This window comes from Chenopodium album, chromosome 10 (genome assembly GCF_948465745.1).
Source record: "Chenopodium album chromosome 10, dcCheAlbu1.1, whole genome shotgun sequence".
Lineage (NCBI taxonomy): Eukaryota > Viridiplantae > Streptophyta > Magnoliopsida > Caryophyllales > Amaranthaceae > Chenopodium > Chenopodium album.
Window position 1 is genome coordinate 60,139,648 of NC_137843.1, and position 17,436 is coordinate 60,157,083.

The window sequence follows — 17,436 nt, forward strand, 5'->3', positions numbered from 1 at the left end:
CCTGCATTTTGCTGTCTGCTAGTGTTTGTGGTTGTAGTCATTCTGTTTAAGTAGTTCTGGTAGTTTAGGTTAGTTTAGATGTTGGTGAAACCTTGTTGGTGATTTCCTTTTGTTGAATTAGCTAAGAATTAAGCAATGTCTTACCTAGAATGAAGTGTGATGTATTGAATGAACACATATGTACCTTTTGAATTCTTTAATGAAAAGATGACACTTTCATTCACTTTTTATGCAAAGTTTAATGCTTTAAATTGTATATGCAACATAACACAAAGAAATTGAGCATAAAAACCATAATTGGCAGGCATTTTCATTAATCATGGTAATCTAGTCATGTACAACTAAATATCATTCCCAAAAGCTGACCATTGTTTAAAAAAGCATACATGTGGTGCTTTAACCATCAAACCCAAAAAAATACAGACCACATAAGTACAAACATAATAAGTTTTTCAAACATACCCTACTACTAGTTGTACAGGCTACCTATAGACTTTGATTTCCCTTTTCTAACAGGCATCTTCTCCCTAGCCCTGCTTGGTGTTTGTTGCTGTTGTTGAGGTTGGTTTTGACTTTGCTGAGTGGATTGAAGTGGGTGATCAACAACAGACTGTGAACCAGGCTGAGAAGAAGAAGAAGCTTGTTGGGTTCCACCTACAGCCACCTGTCACTGAATATATGAACAAAGTAAGGTAGTGATAAAGGCAGGAAATGCTTGACAACATAAGTTTAAATAGATTACCTTACTCAATGCCCTGACTTGTCTCTTTTTCCTTTGCTCTTTAACCCAAGGTGTGTCTAAAGGTGGTCTGCCGCCTTTGTCAATTTCTTTGACCACCTCAACAACAGCTTCATTCTTGCAAGTCAGTTTGTTATGTCCTAATTGCCTGCACTTGCTACATCTTGTGGTCTTCTTAGGAGGGGCAACTTTATCTTGATCTTCTCCTTGCTCTTTCTTTCTTTTTTTAGACTTAGGTCTTCCTGGTAACACTCTTATGGCAGGAGGCAATGGTTTCCTGAAGCTCATCTTCTCCCAGTGCTTAGCTCCTGGTACAGGAAGTATTGGAGTACCATAAGCTTTCAAGTAAGTCTCCCTACTGTATGCCTCATCAACATAATCATTTGGATCTGCTCTTTTATCCATTAAACAAGCATAAGCATGGATGCAGGGGATTCCATTAAGATGCCAATGGTAGCATGTACATGTCCTTGCCTGAATATCAACTACAACTGTATCTCCTCCAAACTCCACCTCACAGTTGTCATCCCTTGACAGTTGCACTATGCATCCTCTAGCCACATGTTCAATCCTTTCAAGTGTCTTGGTGATGTAGGGCATATTCTTTCCATTCATTTTCTGCACTCCCTCCCACTTCTCATTGCACCTGCTCATCATATACCTTCTCATCCACTCCATTTGAGTGAGAATAGGTTTTATCTCTTGCCTCTCTTATGACATAATTGAATGTTTCACACATATTGTTCAACAACATGTTTGACTTGCAATTGGTTGAGAATGCATGCCTACACCAATGTCTTGTGGGGATGTTGACAAGGTATTCATATGCATCTTCACTCATAAATTTTTATGCTCTCCATGGCAATTTCATGATCAACCTTCAAGTACAGAAGCAAGTAAGAAAAAAAAGTCAAAGAAATGAATGCTCAAACATTAAAAATAGAACAAGTGACAGTAACAGGGCATGTACCAAAGTTGTTGCCCTTGCTGATTGCCAAAACAGATCTTTGAAAAGGGTCCCAGTGAACAGAAGCTTCAAGTTTGCCCAAATATGTCTTACACAATATCTTGTTTCTGCTTTGGGCACAACTTGGTTGAATGCTTCAAGTAATCCCTAGTCAAAGACACACATAAAGCCATATAAAACTAATCACATTTAGAAAGCAAATTTCAGTAAACAAGAGAGGTGGATGAGAAGCAATACCTTCTGTCTATCTGACATGAAGGTTCATCCTTCACCTTCCTCACCAGACAAGTCCTTCATTAACATTTGCAAAAACCAAACCCAAGTCTCAGTGTTTTCCACCTCTACAGTTGCCCAAGCAAATGGAAATATGTTGTTGTTTCCATCCTTCCCAACAGCAACTAGAATTTGTCCTGGGTATGCACCCTTCAAGTGACAGCCATCAACCCCTATGATTGGCCTACAACCATTTGTGAACCCCTCTAGCAATCCATTAAGTGCCATATACATCCTCATGAATATAGGTGGCTCTTGCCCATCCAAACCATCAACTGCTACCCCTACCCTGCTGCCCTTATTGTATTTGGTGATTGTTTTCCCATAATCCCAAACTCTCTCATATTCTTCAGCAGCAGAACCATAAATCTTAAGGTTTGCCCTAGCTCTAGCCAACCATGCAGTCCAGTATGTAATTTTAATTCCAGTTTCAATCAAAACCCTCTGCCTAAAAGCTTTTAATTTCCAACTTGGATCAGCTTTCCAGTGCTTTATGTACTTATCTCCTAAGTACTCTGAATTCATCTTCTTATTTGTAGTAGTTCTTACACAATTATGGTCTAGCCTCATAGAATAGATTACCTAGTAATTGTCCCTAGGATTGAATCTAACAAACACTGTAAAAGGGCATTGATTTTCACAGCTACACATGGGTTTTCTACATGTCTTTGGATTCCATCGATAGTCACATTTGTACTTGCAATAAGTCCTAATCCTAGACTTATCATTGTGCAAGAAATAGAAGTCATACCTGTTTTCTATGGCATGTTGTCTTAGTGCTTACCTGACAACAGTGCTTGAAGTAAACCTCAACTCCACCTTCAATTTAATTGGTTTGCTGAAATCAGTGAAAGCATTAAATGTTGTATATGGTTCCTCTTCAGAATCTGAACCATGTAAACTCCTTAGCTCCTCAGAATCATCACCTTTTTCTTCTCTTACTTCAGCCCTGCCCTGATCTGGAACCCCATCTCTTCTCAGCCCACCAGCTAGACTGCTCTGTACCTCCTGCAGTATTCCATCCCCTCCCTTGCTTGCAAAAAAATCATCAACATTCAATTCCCAGTCTTCTTCACCAGGATTCCAATCAACATCTAAATCATTGGGCTCAGAACTAGATGAACCAGATTCTTTGTCATCCTTCTCAAACAGCCTCCTTTTTGCCTTCACCTTCTTATGTTTCTCTGCCTTATCATGTTTCTTTGCCCTTTTGATTTTCTTACCCTTTCCCTTCTGTGCAACATGATTCACCCTAGGAGTAGATCTACTCTCTTTCACAGTGTTAACATGCTTATTGAACTCCCTTTCTGATATCAACACAGCCTCCTCAAGCACACTAGGTTTTCTGATTGGTTTTACTTTTTGAGCTTTGGGCTTGGAAGTTGGTTGTGCAGAAGGTAAGATGGGCTGAGATTGTGCTACAATTGGGCCTTTCTGGTTGGGCCTAGGTTCACTAATTGTGAGTGTTGGCAATTTTGTCCTATATGTTGGCAAACTCAAAGGCAAAGAATCTAGTGTGGGATCCAAAACAAGCTCTACTGTGCAATACATCTCCAATATTCCCATCTTATCCATTGTGTCTAGGAATTTGTCAATGTCCAAATCATCCTTGAACTCTTTCCTCCCACTACCTAGTGTTTTTCCCTTCATCCTATACCATACCTTAAACCTTTGGGGAACATCTATTCCAGCATCCCTAAACCCAGTGGCATTAGCATATCTAAGTGTTGAAACCCTCATGTCTCTCACACTAACTCCAGTAGTCAAATATGTCCAACCACCTTCATACTCAACAACCTTCCTGTTTTTATGAGTCTTAGTAACAAATTCACCTCCTAATCTAATCCTTAAATCAACAAACTTGAGATATATACTCTCCTCCATACTGCAGCACCCAATGAAATAAAAAAAAGCAAACAATATTCAATCAATTACTTGTGGTCAACAACAAACACACCAACCACAGTAAACAACAAATATAACAACATGCATAACAATTGAAACCAATATTCTAATGGCAGACCAATCAATACTCAAAATCGAAACATGCAGCTTTGAATTTTAAATTATTTCCTCTAATTAAACCATAAAAAACCCTACTTTACAACTAATTCATGGATATAAAACCACATTGCACAAATTAGCATGCAATTATAGTGTAAAGTTCTAGGGTTTGTCATTTTCACTTTATATTATCAAATTACCTTGCTTTTTTACTCCGTTTTGCTAATTCCAACAACCAAAGGCCTCCTAGCTTGGTCCCCCCTTTAACAATGACGTCTCCAACCCAATTGTACTCTCTTACTGCGCATGGAACAAGGTACAATTTTGGGCAATTTAGCAACTACTTTGACCAACAATTATGAGGAAGAGAGAGAATGTGACAATAGGGAGTAAATTGTCAGAAAGTATTAGGTGGGTGGGTGAGGATGAATTGATTGCCATTAATGGTGAAGGAGAGAGAAGAGAGACAGGGGAGATGAGAATCGAAATAGGAATGAGAAATGGGAGGAAAATAGGGAGGGAAGGTAAAGGGTGAGGCCAAGATGACGTCATGTGGTAATTGAAAGGCAAGAAGGCGGTAACTTTTGATTTTTTGAAAATAGAAGGTGGTAATTTTCAAAAAAAAAAAAATACAAGGTGATAATTGCTAAAATGGACATACTAAAAGGTGATAATTGTCAAAATTTCCTTAAAAATACGTAGTAACTTCACAAGTATATTTTTAAAAACTCAATCTCTTTTGTAATCCTAATCTTATGACCTTTTAATTATAAATAGACGCTCCCATGCCTGCATAGCCACATTATACCATCACACACTAGAAGATCATACATACAAATATTCCAAACAATTTACGAGTGGTTTTAATTTGTATGTATTCTCTTAATGGCATGATTTTGTTTTGTTGCTTCTTATTATGTATGTCATGTAACTTTTTTTTTTTTTTTTTTTTTTTCTGTTTTTTAAAATTTGTTCATTGATTTGTGAATTGCATTCAAGTAAGATTGTCTGGAAAATAGAAGTTCGTGTTTCAAAACCATGGGATAATTTAAACATTCGTATAAAAAAAAATACTTCATTGTTTGACAATTCACAGTCACTTGTATAAGTAGCGTTTGTGTTCCATGCATAAGGAAAAATATAGTCATGTGGGATTATGTTGGATTCGTCTCGATGTTTACTTTATTAATATCTAATTTTTATACTTTTTACCAAATCATAGCTCAAGAAATTCACGTTATAAATCATGCATTGATAAGCGTGAAAAGAGAAGTGTTACAACTAAATGGGAGCGGAGGAAGTCCTTAATATTGATTTGCTCCAAGCTTCCAATCAATGTGATTCAGGTTAAAAGAAAGAATTAGTTACAGAAAATTATTGATCTGCTCCAAGCTCCACCCGATCCGAACCCGATTCATTTCCATCCCTAGTATCACTAAGCTCGACTCGAGCTCGAGTAACTCGTTAGTGTATACTCAAGCTCGAAAACTCACGAGCTCATATATAATAAACTCGAACTCGACTCGAAGATACAAAAACAATGCTCGGCTCGAACTCGAGCTCGACTTAAGCTCGACTCAAAACTCGGCTTGATACTCGACTCAAACTCGGTTCGAGCTCGATTCATTGCTAATTGTATCATATTTTAGGCTGTAAATTATTAATAAATAAATCAAGTTTCAAGTCTCGTAAAACAATACATTACAATGCTTGAACAAACCAACAAAACTAATGTTAGTCTTACAACAAACCAACAAACCAACAATACATCGGTTTACATGTGTGTGTATATATCGAGCTTCTGGAGAGCTTCTCGAGTCGAGTTCCATGTTACTCGACTCGACTCATCAAAATCTCGAGCTCGAGCCGAGCTTTGACCGAGTAGCTCGCATCGGTTTACATGTGTGTGTATATATCGAGCTTCTGGAGAGCTTCTCGAGTCGAGTTCCATGTTACTCGACTCGACTCATCAAAATCTCGAGCTCGAGCCGAGCTTTGACCGAGTAGCTCGCGAGTAGTGTTGTATCATAATCACCCCTAGTTCTAACAAAAGGAGTAAAAGTTATTTTATTTTATTTTAACAAGTTAGTGGTATCGCACGCGTTGTGCACGCTACCCGAAATTATTGTAATTTCTTTATCGCCCAATTAAATAAAGTTGATTTAATTTAGTTATCTTGATTATAGTAAGATAGGTTCAAGACTAATTTATAAAACTGTAAGTTTATAATTGTCCAACAGATCACCCCTATTTAGAGAAAATATATCGTTTTGGTTAAGTAATTCGTGCATAACCTTTGTATGACATTACTTGAGATTTCAAAACCATCTGACCAAGCAAAATTGTAAGTTTGTAACTATAACAAATTAACAATGCATTGTAGAATACCTGAACTTCAGTATACCTTTGACAATAGCAAGTCATAACTTCCTGAAATAATACTAAGAAAACTAAGCTAAGACATTATGAGAATAAATAAAACTAAAGGTAAAGAACACGCCACATGTAAATTTAATAAACACCGCAGTATGTAGTCTTTAAAAAGCAAGATGCTAGTTACATATAGGAAAAAAAAAAAAAGGTACAAGTAAGCTTGTAATAAACTAAATTCATCAAGCAGCCTTGAAGATTTAAAATAGTTCAGTTCTTTGTCCCAACATTGCTTTGTCAAGCCCCTTCTGGTTCTAGCTACAGATTTGTCATGCTCAGCAAGAACCCTGTCATCAGGAGCATAATTATCATTAATATTGAAGACGTTGTATATAAAGAGAAAGGATGCACATATATATATAGTGGATAAAAAAAGGCTTTGAAATATTCCCTTTAAAAAAGGCTTTGAAATATGTTTAACAATGTATGTAAAGAGGAAGTGTTGTTTATCGGGTGATTCTTCAACAATGCAATATTCGCTACTTCAAAACCCAGAACCTTACCTTAATAAAGTATAACAAGGATCTTAAACAATGAGAGTACAACTAAATGAAATAGTGTGAAAGCATATACTCACGGTTGTTGAACAAAGTTAGCTTTGATCCCAGGCAATTAAGAATACTTTGGCCAAATCTTGTAATTAGATGGTCCCAGTGTTCTGAATATCTGCAATATAGCCATCAGAAAATTGAATAATCAAGTACTCAAAAGATAAGACGAAAGAGAAGACTGCATATTGAAAGATGGCAAAATAGAAGGAACATATATATGCCTAACTTATCAAGCTCTAACTCAATTTTTTCCATCAAATAATGGTTTATTGGTCAATAGTGCAGATGCAACCCTGACGACACCACTGATGTAGAACACTCCTTAGTCCTTAGCAACAACTTGGTCAACAGTACATATAAGCAAGAATCGAGAAGAGGCATTAATATTTGATCATAGAATGTTATGACTATTAAGAGTTTATATGTCATTTGAACTATTGAGAAGTAATAAAATCTATTTAAAACTTATAAGTTTATATGTCATTCTATAGCTGATGATCATTCTCTCTCTAATAGATCTTTTCTGGTTATTTCAAGTGTTTCTGGACCGAGTGAACCCTGGTCAAACTATAGCTCAGGCCTAGAAACGCACAAATCATTTTGCCTGCCCCTTAATAAACAATTGCTCAAAGTAAGGCCTGCAATTTCAAACACCCTAAATTGAAGAAAAATTGTGCAGCTGCAAGCAAGATGGAAAATACATTAGTTATATTATCTTTTCTGTGACCACCTCAATAATATATAGCTAGTACAAATCCATGTATCTTTGAAAATCAACTCTTTCTTCTTTTCATTTTTATCTATGGTAGAGGTAGAAGAAAAGTGACATATTTGTGGAAGAGTCAAATGTGGGCTACGAGAATTACTTAGTATAGTATATTTTTATAACATAATAAAAATTAAATTGGAATCATCATCATCATTCTATCCCTCACAATTGTCCTTTTTGATTATCATTTTTTTTCTTCTTATGAATGGTTTAACATTTTCATATGTTCATAAGCAGTATTAAAGCATGACATCTCGTATATTTTTATTTTCGAAAACACAAACATGATATAGTATATAAAAATATAATCAACTAATTAAATTTCCTTACAATGATTCATACCAGCAAATGCCAGAGCATAACCCAAATTATAATTCAAACAACCTCATCACCATCCCAACACCACAGAGAACGCAACCAAATACAAAATAAAAATACCTTCTCAATAGAATAAGCAAACTTTGTCACTTCGACACATTCTTGTTAAGATATCACAAGCAGAGTAACATATAGCATCAAACACCCAAAAACCAATAAGAAGCAAACAATTTTTGTTATTACTCACATTTTCTCAGCAATTAGGACCATATTTTGCAAACTGAAGAATTATCTCTCTGCCATCAACGACCTTGCCTGTATAGTAAACCCAATCGGGGTAATTAATTTTAAAAAATACCCGATAAATTTACAATTATAAGAATACCCGAGTTGAATTCTTTTCCCAAATTAAAGAAACCCAATTCAATATACAATTGAAAGTGAAAAAAAAAATGAATTGGGAAAAATCAAAACCAACCATCAAGCTAGCTTTTCAACAGCTTTGGTAGCTTCATCTTGATACATGTAACGAACAAAAGCAAACCGACGAGATTCACCAATTCTAAAATGAAATCAATTGATAAAAAAATCAATAATCAACAAAAATTCACCTAGAGAAAAAAAGCAGACATTTAAGAGAAAACCCTAAAAAACCTGCTGTCACCAGGGATGAAGACATCAATAACGTTGGCATACCTATCGAACAAAGGGTACAAATCATCCGTTTTAGATACGGAGTACAATTTTGTCTTATTTAATTAATAAATTATGTATGTACCTAAACCTAACAAGTTGGGAATCCCAATCCCAATCCCAATCCCAATTATAAAAGGGCGAGAAAGGTGTGGAAAAAAACCAGAAAAACCCAACTCTCTCTCTCTCTCTCTCTCTCTCTCTCTCTCTCTCTCTCCTAGTCCTCAGAAAATCAACAATGGAATTAGACTGTATCACGGATCTTTGTTGGGTTCCCGTTCCCGTAACTTCTCTCCCTGAAGATGAAGTCTATTATTCCCCGTCAGTAATTTAAATTTCAGTCACTTTTGTTTGTTGTTGTTAGAATTACCCCCCAAAAAACAAATCCCAATTTCTTCTTGTTCTTTTATCATTGATTTATCATTGATTCTTTCTTGTAGAGTTATTGGTTGATTATTTTGCTCATCTAGTTGTTGTATGTATGTATGCATGTATGTATGTATGATATTGATTGAAATATTGCCTTTAGATTATTATCACACACATATATTAATTAATTAATAAATAAATATTCATTGATTTGTTTTGCTCGTTTCCTTCTCTCAACTTGTTTGTTTGTTTTGATTTAGGGTTAAGTACTAACAGACTCTAATTAATTAATTAATGTTTGTTTAGCCAACAAAGGACAAGGAGGCTGGTTCGCTCCACCGAAGCTGGCCACATTTACAAGCGGATGAGCCGGTAATCTGTCTCTTAACTGTTCTTGTTTCTTCTCCTCTCTTTGATTCATTGTATTGTCCTTCAGTTTACAAGTTAGTTATATATATATATATATATATATATATATATATATATATATATATATATATATATATATATATATATATAAAAGAAGACTCGTATAAGAACCCTCCTATATGTAAGAACCCACTGTATATAAGAACTAATCTGGACCATTGATTAGATAAGATCTAATCGCCCTAAATACAGCCATAGAAAGGACATTTTTGTAATTTTGTGCATCCATCAGACATACACCCTCCTCTCTTCTTCCTCTTTCACCATCTTCTCACCCTAAAACTTCAAGCAGGTATCACTTTCTCTCTCATCTAATTGTACTTTGGGTGGAAATTCATCATCAAATTCGGTAAGTTTGTCAAATTCATTATCAAATTCTTCATGTTAAACGATTGTTTCAATGTAGAATGTTCATTTAATTTTCATTTTTTCGGTTTAATTTTTTTTATTATGGTTTAATTTTTTGGGCTTAATGTTTGCAATTTTTGTTCGATTTTTCGGATTAATTTGTTCAATTGTGTTAGATTTTTTGTGCTTTATCAGTTTATGTTCAATTATTTGGTCATAATTTTTTTTCTTTTTTTTTTGTTGTATGATTTTTTCGATTTTTTTTTGGGCTCAATGTTTTCGAATTATTTTAAATTTTTCTAGGTTTTTACATGTTTGATGGTCATAGATTTGGATGTTTGACCTTAATCAGAGTCCTTCATCGTCTTACTCATTCAGGTTTGTTATCATGTGTGATTTTTTTTTTTTCTGATTTAATTTTTTATGTTCTAAATACTCCTTATGTTCTAAGTATCATGTGCAGTGATTTTATAGGGATATATCATGTTTGACGATGATTTTGATGTTCTAAAGAATGCAAATGTTGTATGATTTCTATGTTCTAAACTATGAAATTGTCTAATCAAGGGAGTTAGATGCTGATGACTCTATTGGTGTTGACTTTGTTACACATGTTTTACTCATTTAAGAATTTTCTTATTAGTTATGTATGTATTATACATGTAATATTTTGATAAAGAATGTAGCAAGTGGAGTTTCGTATCATATATTCATATCCTCTGGATGGATTTTGTAAAGCGTGGTGGCATCAACAAACTTTCATTTAGATCCATCATGGCCACAACAGTAATGTGGCCATCATCCACATTTTGATTTTGAAAATATGTAGCCATCATTCACATTTTGATTTTGAAAATGAAACTTGCATACCCAAAGTGATTCCCAGTTACACAATATATATTTGGATCTTAATAATGTCTCTTGTTCAAGAAAAATATTCAAGTAAAACATCTATATATATGTAAGAATGTTGTTTTGCTAACTTTCTATTCAACCTGTAGCCGCCCTGCAGAAAAGGAAGAACATGGAATATCAGTGAGCAACTCCCTATAATTTCTATGAGACCAAATTGTGTTCTCGGGGAATTATGAATGTCCTATACTTGTATACTCATTCTCTCTATAAAATTTATTGGCTTGCAGTGTACCACTTATAAATAGGCTTGAAAATAGAATATGACTTTGATTACTTGCATACTTGGGCATACTATATCATCACTATGCATATCATGTGAGCACTACATGTATAGATTGTATACTTTTCTCAAACAACCTTACATAATATGCGTATCGATCATGAGTATACTTTCTGATTTAAGCACTACCCTTTATTGTTAGTCATATTTTTGTCAAAGCTTGCTTAGTTAGTACTAGTCTTAACATGGGATAGTCCTTGCCCTCCCAAAATGTGCACTAAAGGACTACTAATGACAATATAAGCAAACTTAATGTCTATCTTTCTAGTAATTTTTTTAGTTTAAATGCTTTATATACATTAGCCTACTAGCTCAACGGGTAGAGTATTGTGCAAATGTACAAAAGATGTGGGTTCGAATCCCACGTAGGTTTATTTTCATAGTGTAGAGACAAGAGTTGTATGTTAGTTAAGATGTAACAAAGTTTCCATAGTCGCTAATCATTTCAACCAATTTATTCTTGTACAAAATATTACTTAGTGTTAATTTAATTTTCTTTTTGAAATTATTTTGAGTTAACCTATGTAGGAGTTGAACCTACATCTTCTATGCATTTGCATAGTGCTCTGCCAATTGAGCTAATAAGTTTTAGCATATGTTCTAAAATTTACTGAATTTGTTCTGAAATTTATTGCAAATGTTCTAAAATTAGAACATAGGAATTGTTTAACGAAATATAGAATGCTATATAAAGAACATATGACACATTCTTAAGAACATACTTTAGTATCAGATTATTACTTACCTTTTTCTTCTTTAGTAATAATAAATTGTTATTTTTACTGATTTTTTTTCCAGCAAAATTTTCAAGATTTCCTTGACCTAGATTTTTTTTTTCCATGTTTCTGTCAATGATTTTTATGATTCAAAATTAGTAAAGTTAACTAGAAATTGCTAGATACAATAACCATGACTAAGAAAATAAAATAGATTCGTATAATCGTACTACGTACTTTAGAACATAAACAGAATATTCTTTTTCTATGTTCTAAATTTTTTTTTTCCTGCCCCTATGTTCTAAATTTAGTCTACTTATGTTCTAAAGTTTATTTTCCTATGTTCTAAATTTAGTCTACTTATGTTCTAAAGTTTTTTTTTTTTTTTTTTTTTTTTATGTTCTAAATTTAATCTACTTATGTTCTAAAGTTTTTTTTTCCCAATGTTCTAAATTTTTTCTCCTTATGTTCTAAAGTTTGTTTCCTATGTTCTAAAATCTAAATATTCTTTTACCAATGTTCTAAATTCTTTTGTCTATCTTCTAAATTTATTTTCCTATGTTCTAATTTTTTTTAGTCTAAATGTGTTCTAAAGCTTATTTTCCTATGTTAAATTAGTCTACTTATATTCTAAATTTTATTTTCCTATATTCTAAATTTAGTCTACTTATGTTCTAAAGTTTTTTTTTTCCAATGTTCTAAATTTTTTCTCCGATTCCTATGTTCTAAAGTTTTTTTTTTCCAATGTTCTAAAATCTAAATATTCTTTTACCTATGCTCTAAATTCTTTTGTCTATCTTCTAAATTTATTTTCCTATGTTCTAATTTTTTTCCCTATGTTCTAAACATGTGCTCTACTTTTTTTTTTCTTATGTTCTAAATTTTTTCCTATGTTCTAAACCTCTGCTCATAGTTTTTTTTAATGTTTTAATTTTTTAGATTATGTTCTAAATTTTCTTTTACCTATGTTCTAAATTTTTTTCAGCCTATGTTTTAATTTTTTTTTTCTATGTTAAATGTTTTCCTATGTTCTAAACATGTGCTGTAAAATTTTTTCCTAAGTTCAAAACCTATGTTCTAAATTTTTTTCTATGTTCTCCCCTGCTGCTCAGCCACTTAACCTTCACCACTCCCTCTATTATCCTACACTACATCTCCAATCCACACCCGTCACTCACCCCAATTCAGCCTACACCTTGCTGCTCCTTCACGCAAAACTCTCCACCTCTGCCAACATCACCAACCTTCCCATTGCTCTGCCACCAATCACAACCAACAACTACCACCACCAAATTCACACCACCATAGCCACTAAACAACAACAGTACCCACACAACAACGACACTAAAAAATGGCACATAAATCGCCCAAAAAACTAAGAAACTAAGAAATAATTTCTCTATATAGTACAGGGGGTTGCCTTCAAGAACCAAAAAAATCATTAAAATGTCACCCAAAAAAAAAAAGGCTGAAATTGCCTAATAATCAAAAGTAGCGCTGAAATTACCTAATATCGCTAAAATTCGAACACTAAAATCGCTAATATTCGAACATTAAAATTGCTGAAATTCCAGCCCTAAAATCACTGAAGTTTCAAGACTAAGCTGAAAACTAATGAAAATCAAATCAGAAAAATGAAAAATCGACTTTAAGTCATTCGAAATTCATGAAAATCAAATCAGAAAATCACATAAATAAAATCGCAAAAATCAAATCACAAAAATCGCAAAAATCTACTTGAACATCATGCGAATTTCATGAAAATTTGAACAAAATCGAAAAAAAAAATACCTAATTAGATAATCCTTCAAATTGCAACTTCTATGGAGATTTTTGGAAGTTTGAGGAGAAAGAAAGTCATGAACGTCTAACTAAGAGAGAGAAAGTTAGGGTTGCATTTTTTTTTTACGGTAGGAATATTAAAATTTGATTTTTAATTTGTTTTAATCGTGACCGCTAATCTTAATCTAATCATACGGTTGATATCGGTTCTTATATAAGATTAGGTTCTTATATAGAGGAGGGTTCTTACCGGATCCCTCCCCTATATATATATATATATAAAGGAAACCGCCTTTACTAATACTAAAGGAGGAGGAGGGAAAATGGATCCCTCGGTCCCTCCCCTTCCCTTCCCCCTCATTTTATGTTATCCAAACAAAGTGTAATACTCAAGTTTACTGTCATGTCAATTGTCATTCCAGCTTGGGAGTCAATGACAATCCAGATGTTGATGATGAGGAGGAATCTGAGGATAGCTTGAAAAACTATGCGGCCTTGGCCTTAGATAGGTATGGTGAAAACCATGTGCTTGTGGAGATTGGCCCTGTAGCCGTTGGAGAAATCGCACAAGGCCGTGTTTTGCATTTTAACATCAAGGCTAAGGCTCAGAACCAGGATGAACCACCTAATGCTGTAGAGAAGATTTTTTTCTGTCAACTGATCAAAACTAACGCGAAAGATGTCAATCTTGTTTCTGTGAGGTGCTTGGGAGAAAGCAGCCAACTACCAGGTTACTTTTTTCTACATTTAAAAATTGATTTCGGTGTTCTTATTGGCTAAATCCCTGTTGCTCACCGTGAGAAACAAGGAACGTTTCTCATGGGGGTAAATTTGGAATTACCTATTGACGGAGTGAACCTAAGAGCATCTCCAATGGTTCAATTATAAGGACTTGCTTGCAATTTAAATAAAGTTCCTAGCTACATGCTTATCATTGGAGAATAAAAAATTGAGCAACATGTTAGCAATTGTAGCCCAACCAAGCTACATGCTTGATTGAAAAAGAGACAAATAATCTCCATTCATATTGGAACATGTGTATAATTATCTATTTTTTTTTAAAAAACTTTATTTTTTTGCAAACTACAATATGTTGTGGCTTACCATTGAAACAAGTTGTTGCTTAAAAAGTGTTGTAGCTTATAAATTTATGTGGAAAAGCAAGCTACAAAGCATGGTAGCTTACCATTGGAGATGCTCTAACGTTACCCCCTTGTTCAACTTACCCCTTTTGGCTTTTGCAATTTACCTCTGTCGTCACTCGTCAGTACGATAGTACTCAATACTACCAGAATCTAGTTCCCACCTCCGGCGATAGATCGTCGAAAGCGGGAGACCAATCCGAGGTGTCGATCAATTAAAAGAACGGCTAACAACGGGAATTAGCTTCAATGGAGGAAATTGAGTTTATAAGGAGGAATTCAAACTTGATGACAGCTTCAATGGAGGAATTGAATTCAAGCTTGATGACAGCTTCAATGGAGGACGGTCACCCTTACTCTTTGGGGTTGCCCATGCCATAAATTTTACCCTTTTTATTGGGTTTGTCGTTTGATTTTGGCGGCGAAGCCGCCTATGTTCGCCGCCGATAATGGTGGTTGTCCCCGGTGTAGACAAAAGAGGAAGATGATGGTGTCGGTGGGGACGAAATAGGAAGGTGATGGTGTTGGTGTTTGTTGTCGGTGGAGGTAGAGGTGAAGCCAAAGCTGCAATGGACGCCGCTAACGTTACCATCTAACGTCGTCTTCAGTAGTCATGTGACCTGCTTCAATGGGGCTCACAGTCAGCAGCACATGAAGTGATATTTCCAAAATGCCACCGTGAGAAACGAAATTGTTTCTCACCGTGAGGAATGGGGGCTCCCTCGTTCTTATTTAGACTTTTGCACTCTCCATTATTATTGTGGAAATCCTTTTGGTGCTTATTTTCAGAGAAAGCCAAGACTCTTGGATGCATTTATTGTTCTGACAAGAATATTCATCATCCGGATGAAGACTATTCGCACTCTTACCATACTGGTAGGGAAAAACATCGAGAATTCGTGTTCTCCAAAATCATATCGTTGCGTAAACAAATACGGGATTGGTATGTTGAGGCTTCTTTTTTTTTTTTCTTTTTTTTTTTTTTTTTTACCAATTCTCTAGTATCACTCATTTTCATTTTGACGGACCTAATTGTGCTGTTGTTCTACATTCTATTGAGTTTGATTAGAAAGTATGGCAATGTCCCTTTTATGTAGCAGTAGGCACTTGCTATCATGTTTACTTAGCACAATTCTTGATTTGTGTTTCATTTTCATATTGCTATTCTTATTGTGATTACTACCTTTGTCCGGAATAATTAAACAGTGAAGAAAGGCAGGCGAAGCCTAGTTTTACACATCCTGGAGTTATGTACTTTGGGCCACCCTTCTCAAACTCACCATCGCAATATGCAACTGCTGCCTTACGCCTGTTTAATAGCAACAAGGTGTGTTTTCTTTACACTGATTCCTCTTCTTTCTAATAATGACTATGTGAATGCTATTGTGCAGTAATGTCTTTTTTCTAGTCATATGGTCATTCCTTTTTGTCTTCATTGGTTGCAAATTACAGAATGCAAACTGGGAGTTTGTGAAGCATCGCTGCTGGGGACACTCAGCTCCAATATTTATAGGTTTCATTACACACATAAACTTCGATGCTAAAAACTTAGATGACCCTGATGCTGGACTGTCCACATTTTTTGCTGAAGTTATCCGTAATCGGACTTTTATCTTTGCTGCTTCTTGTGAACGCTTGGAACCAGGTATACTTCTATAACGTGTTTTCTTTCCTACAATTAGTTTGTTGGTACGAGTGTGTCTTTTGACGATCGTGATTGCCTACATATATTTCAGAGGAAGCTGAGCATCATGGTTGCAGTCATTGCCCACGCCGTGTTCTTCATCCTCCTGGTCCAGGGTATATGAATGGCCGCGGATATGTTGATCACAAGGCCTAATACCATTATCCTGATTCTAATCTACTTTCATTTGTGTATGCGCCCTCTTAAAACCTCTATGAAGCTTATGTGGGAGTGTATTGACTTAGCATATCTGTGTATACAGTTGCTCCATACGTTGCAACTTCGGGTTCAGCTTTGTCTGTGATTAGGCTCTCTGGCTTTTTCTTGTTAAGGAAAAGTTCATAGTAATAGTGAACTGCTAAACCCTTAAGGCCTTAACTCTGTTGCCTTTAGTAAGAGTAGTCTCTCCTAGGTAAACATTTTTTTTTTTTTTCTTTTATGAATGTTGTTAATCTTATATGTTTATCATCTATCTATCTATGCAAATCCATTTCTGCCAAAGTTACAAGGCTCTGGGGAAAGGTATCCATACAAACACGTTCATTACAATCATTTCTGCCACCACATTACTAACTCTTTCAATATGATTACAACTAAAGTCATCAAAATAGCAATAGCTTATATATTTACAAAAGTCTTTGTTAGTTGCAAAAAATAGGAGTATTTTTAATAGCTTTTGTTGAGATAGCATGAATCACAACCCCCTAGGAGAAACATTAATGACACAGTCAAAATATCATACGGTATTAAAAATTGACTCGATCTGAAAATTTTACGCAACAATGAGCTGGAATTTAATTGGTTTGACACTCAAGACCTAAGAATAAAACCTATCATATGTATCCGACTCAAAGTTTAGCCAAAATCAATTAGAAATTGCAGTATATTCAACTTGAATTTGACCGGATGTGTTAAAAACTAGTTTGACAGATAAATTTATATTTAAACCTAACCTGCACTCAACCTAAATTTTGTTTAAAATCATTTTGACTGAAAAACTATTCGATTTTACTTGACCGTGTAGTTA

At 34.7% G+C, this 17,436-nt stretch overlaps 1 protein-coding gene across 1 annotated transcript; it reads right to left on the reverse strand.

Annotated features, from left to right (window-relative positions):
- Positions 1 to 1,967: 1,967 nt before the first annotated feature.
- Positions 1,968 to 2,549, reverse strand: LOC145565613 (uncharacterized). The gene has a single exon (XM_081625558.1). The coding sequence runs from the start codon at positions 2,547 to 2,549 to the stop codon at positions 1,968 to 1,970; it is 582 nt and encodes a 193-aa protein (XP_081481684.1).
- Positions 2,550 to 17,436: the final 14,887 nt, after the last annotated feature.

Excerpts from the sequence above, each read along its gene's own strand:
- LOC145565613 (XM_081625558.1), bottom strand. The coding sequence starts at position 2,549 with ATGAGGCTAGACCATAATTGTGTAAGAACTACTACAAATAAGAAGATG.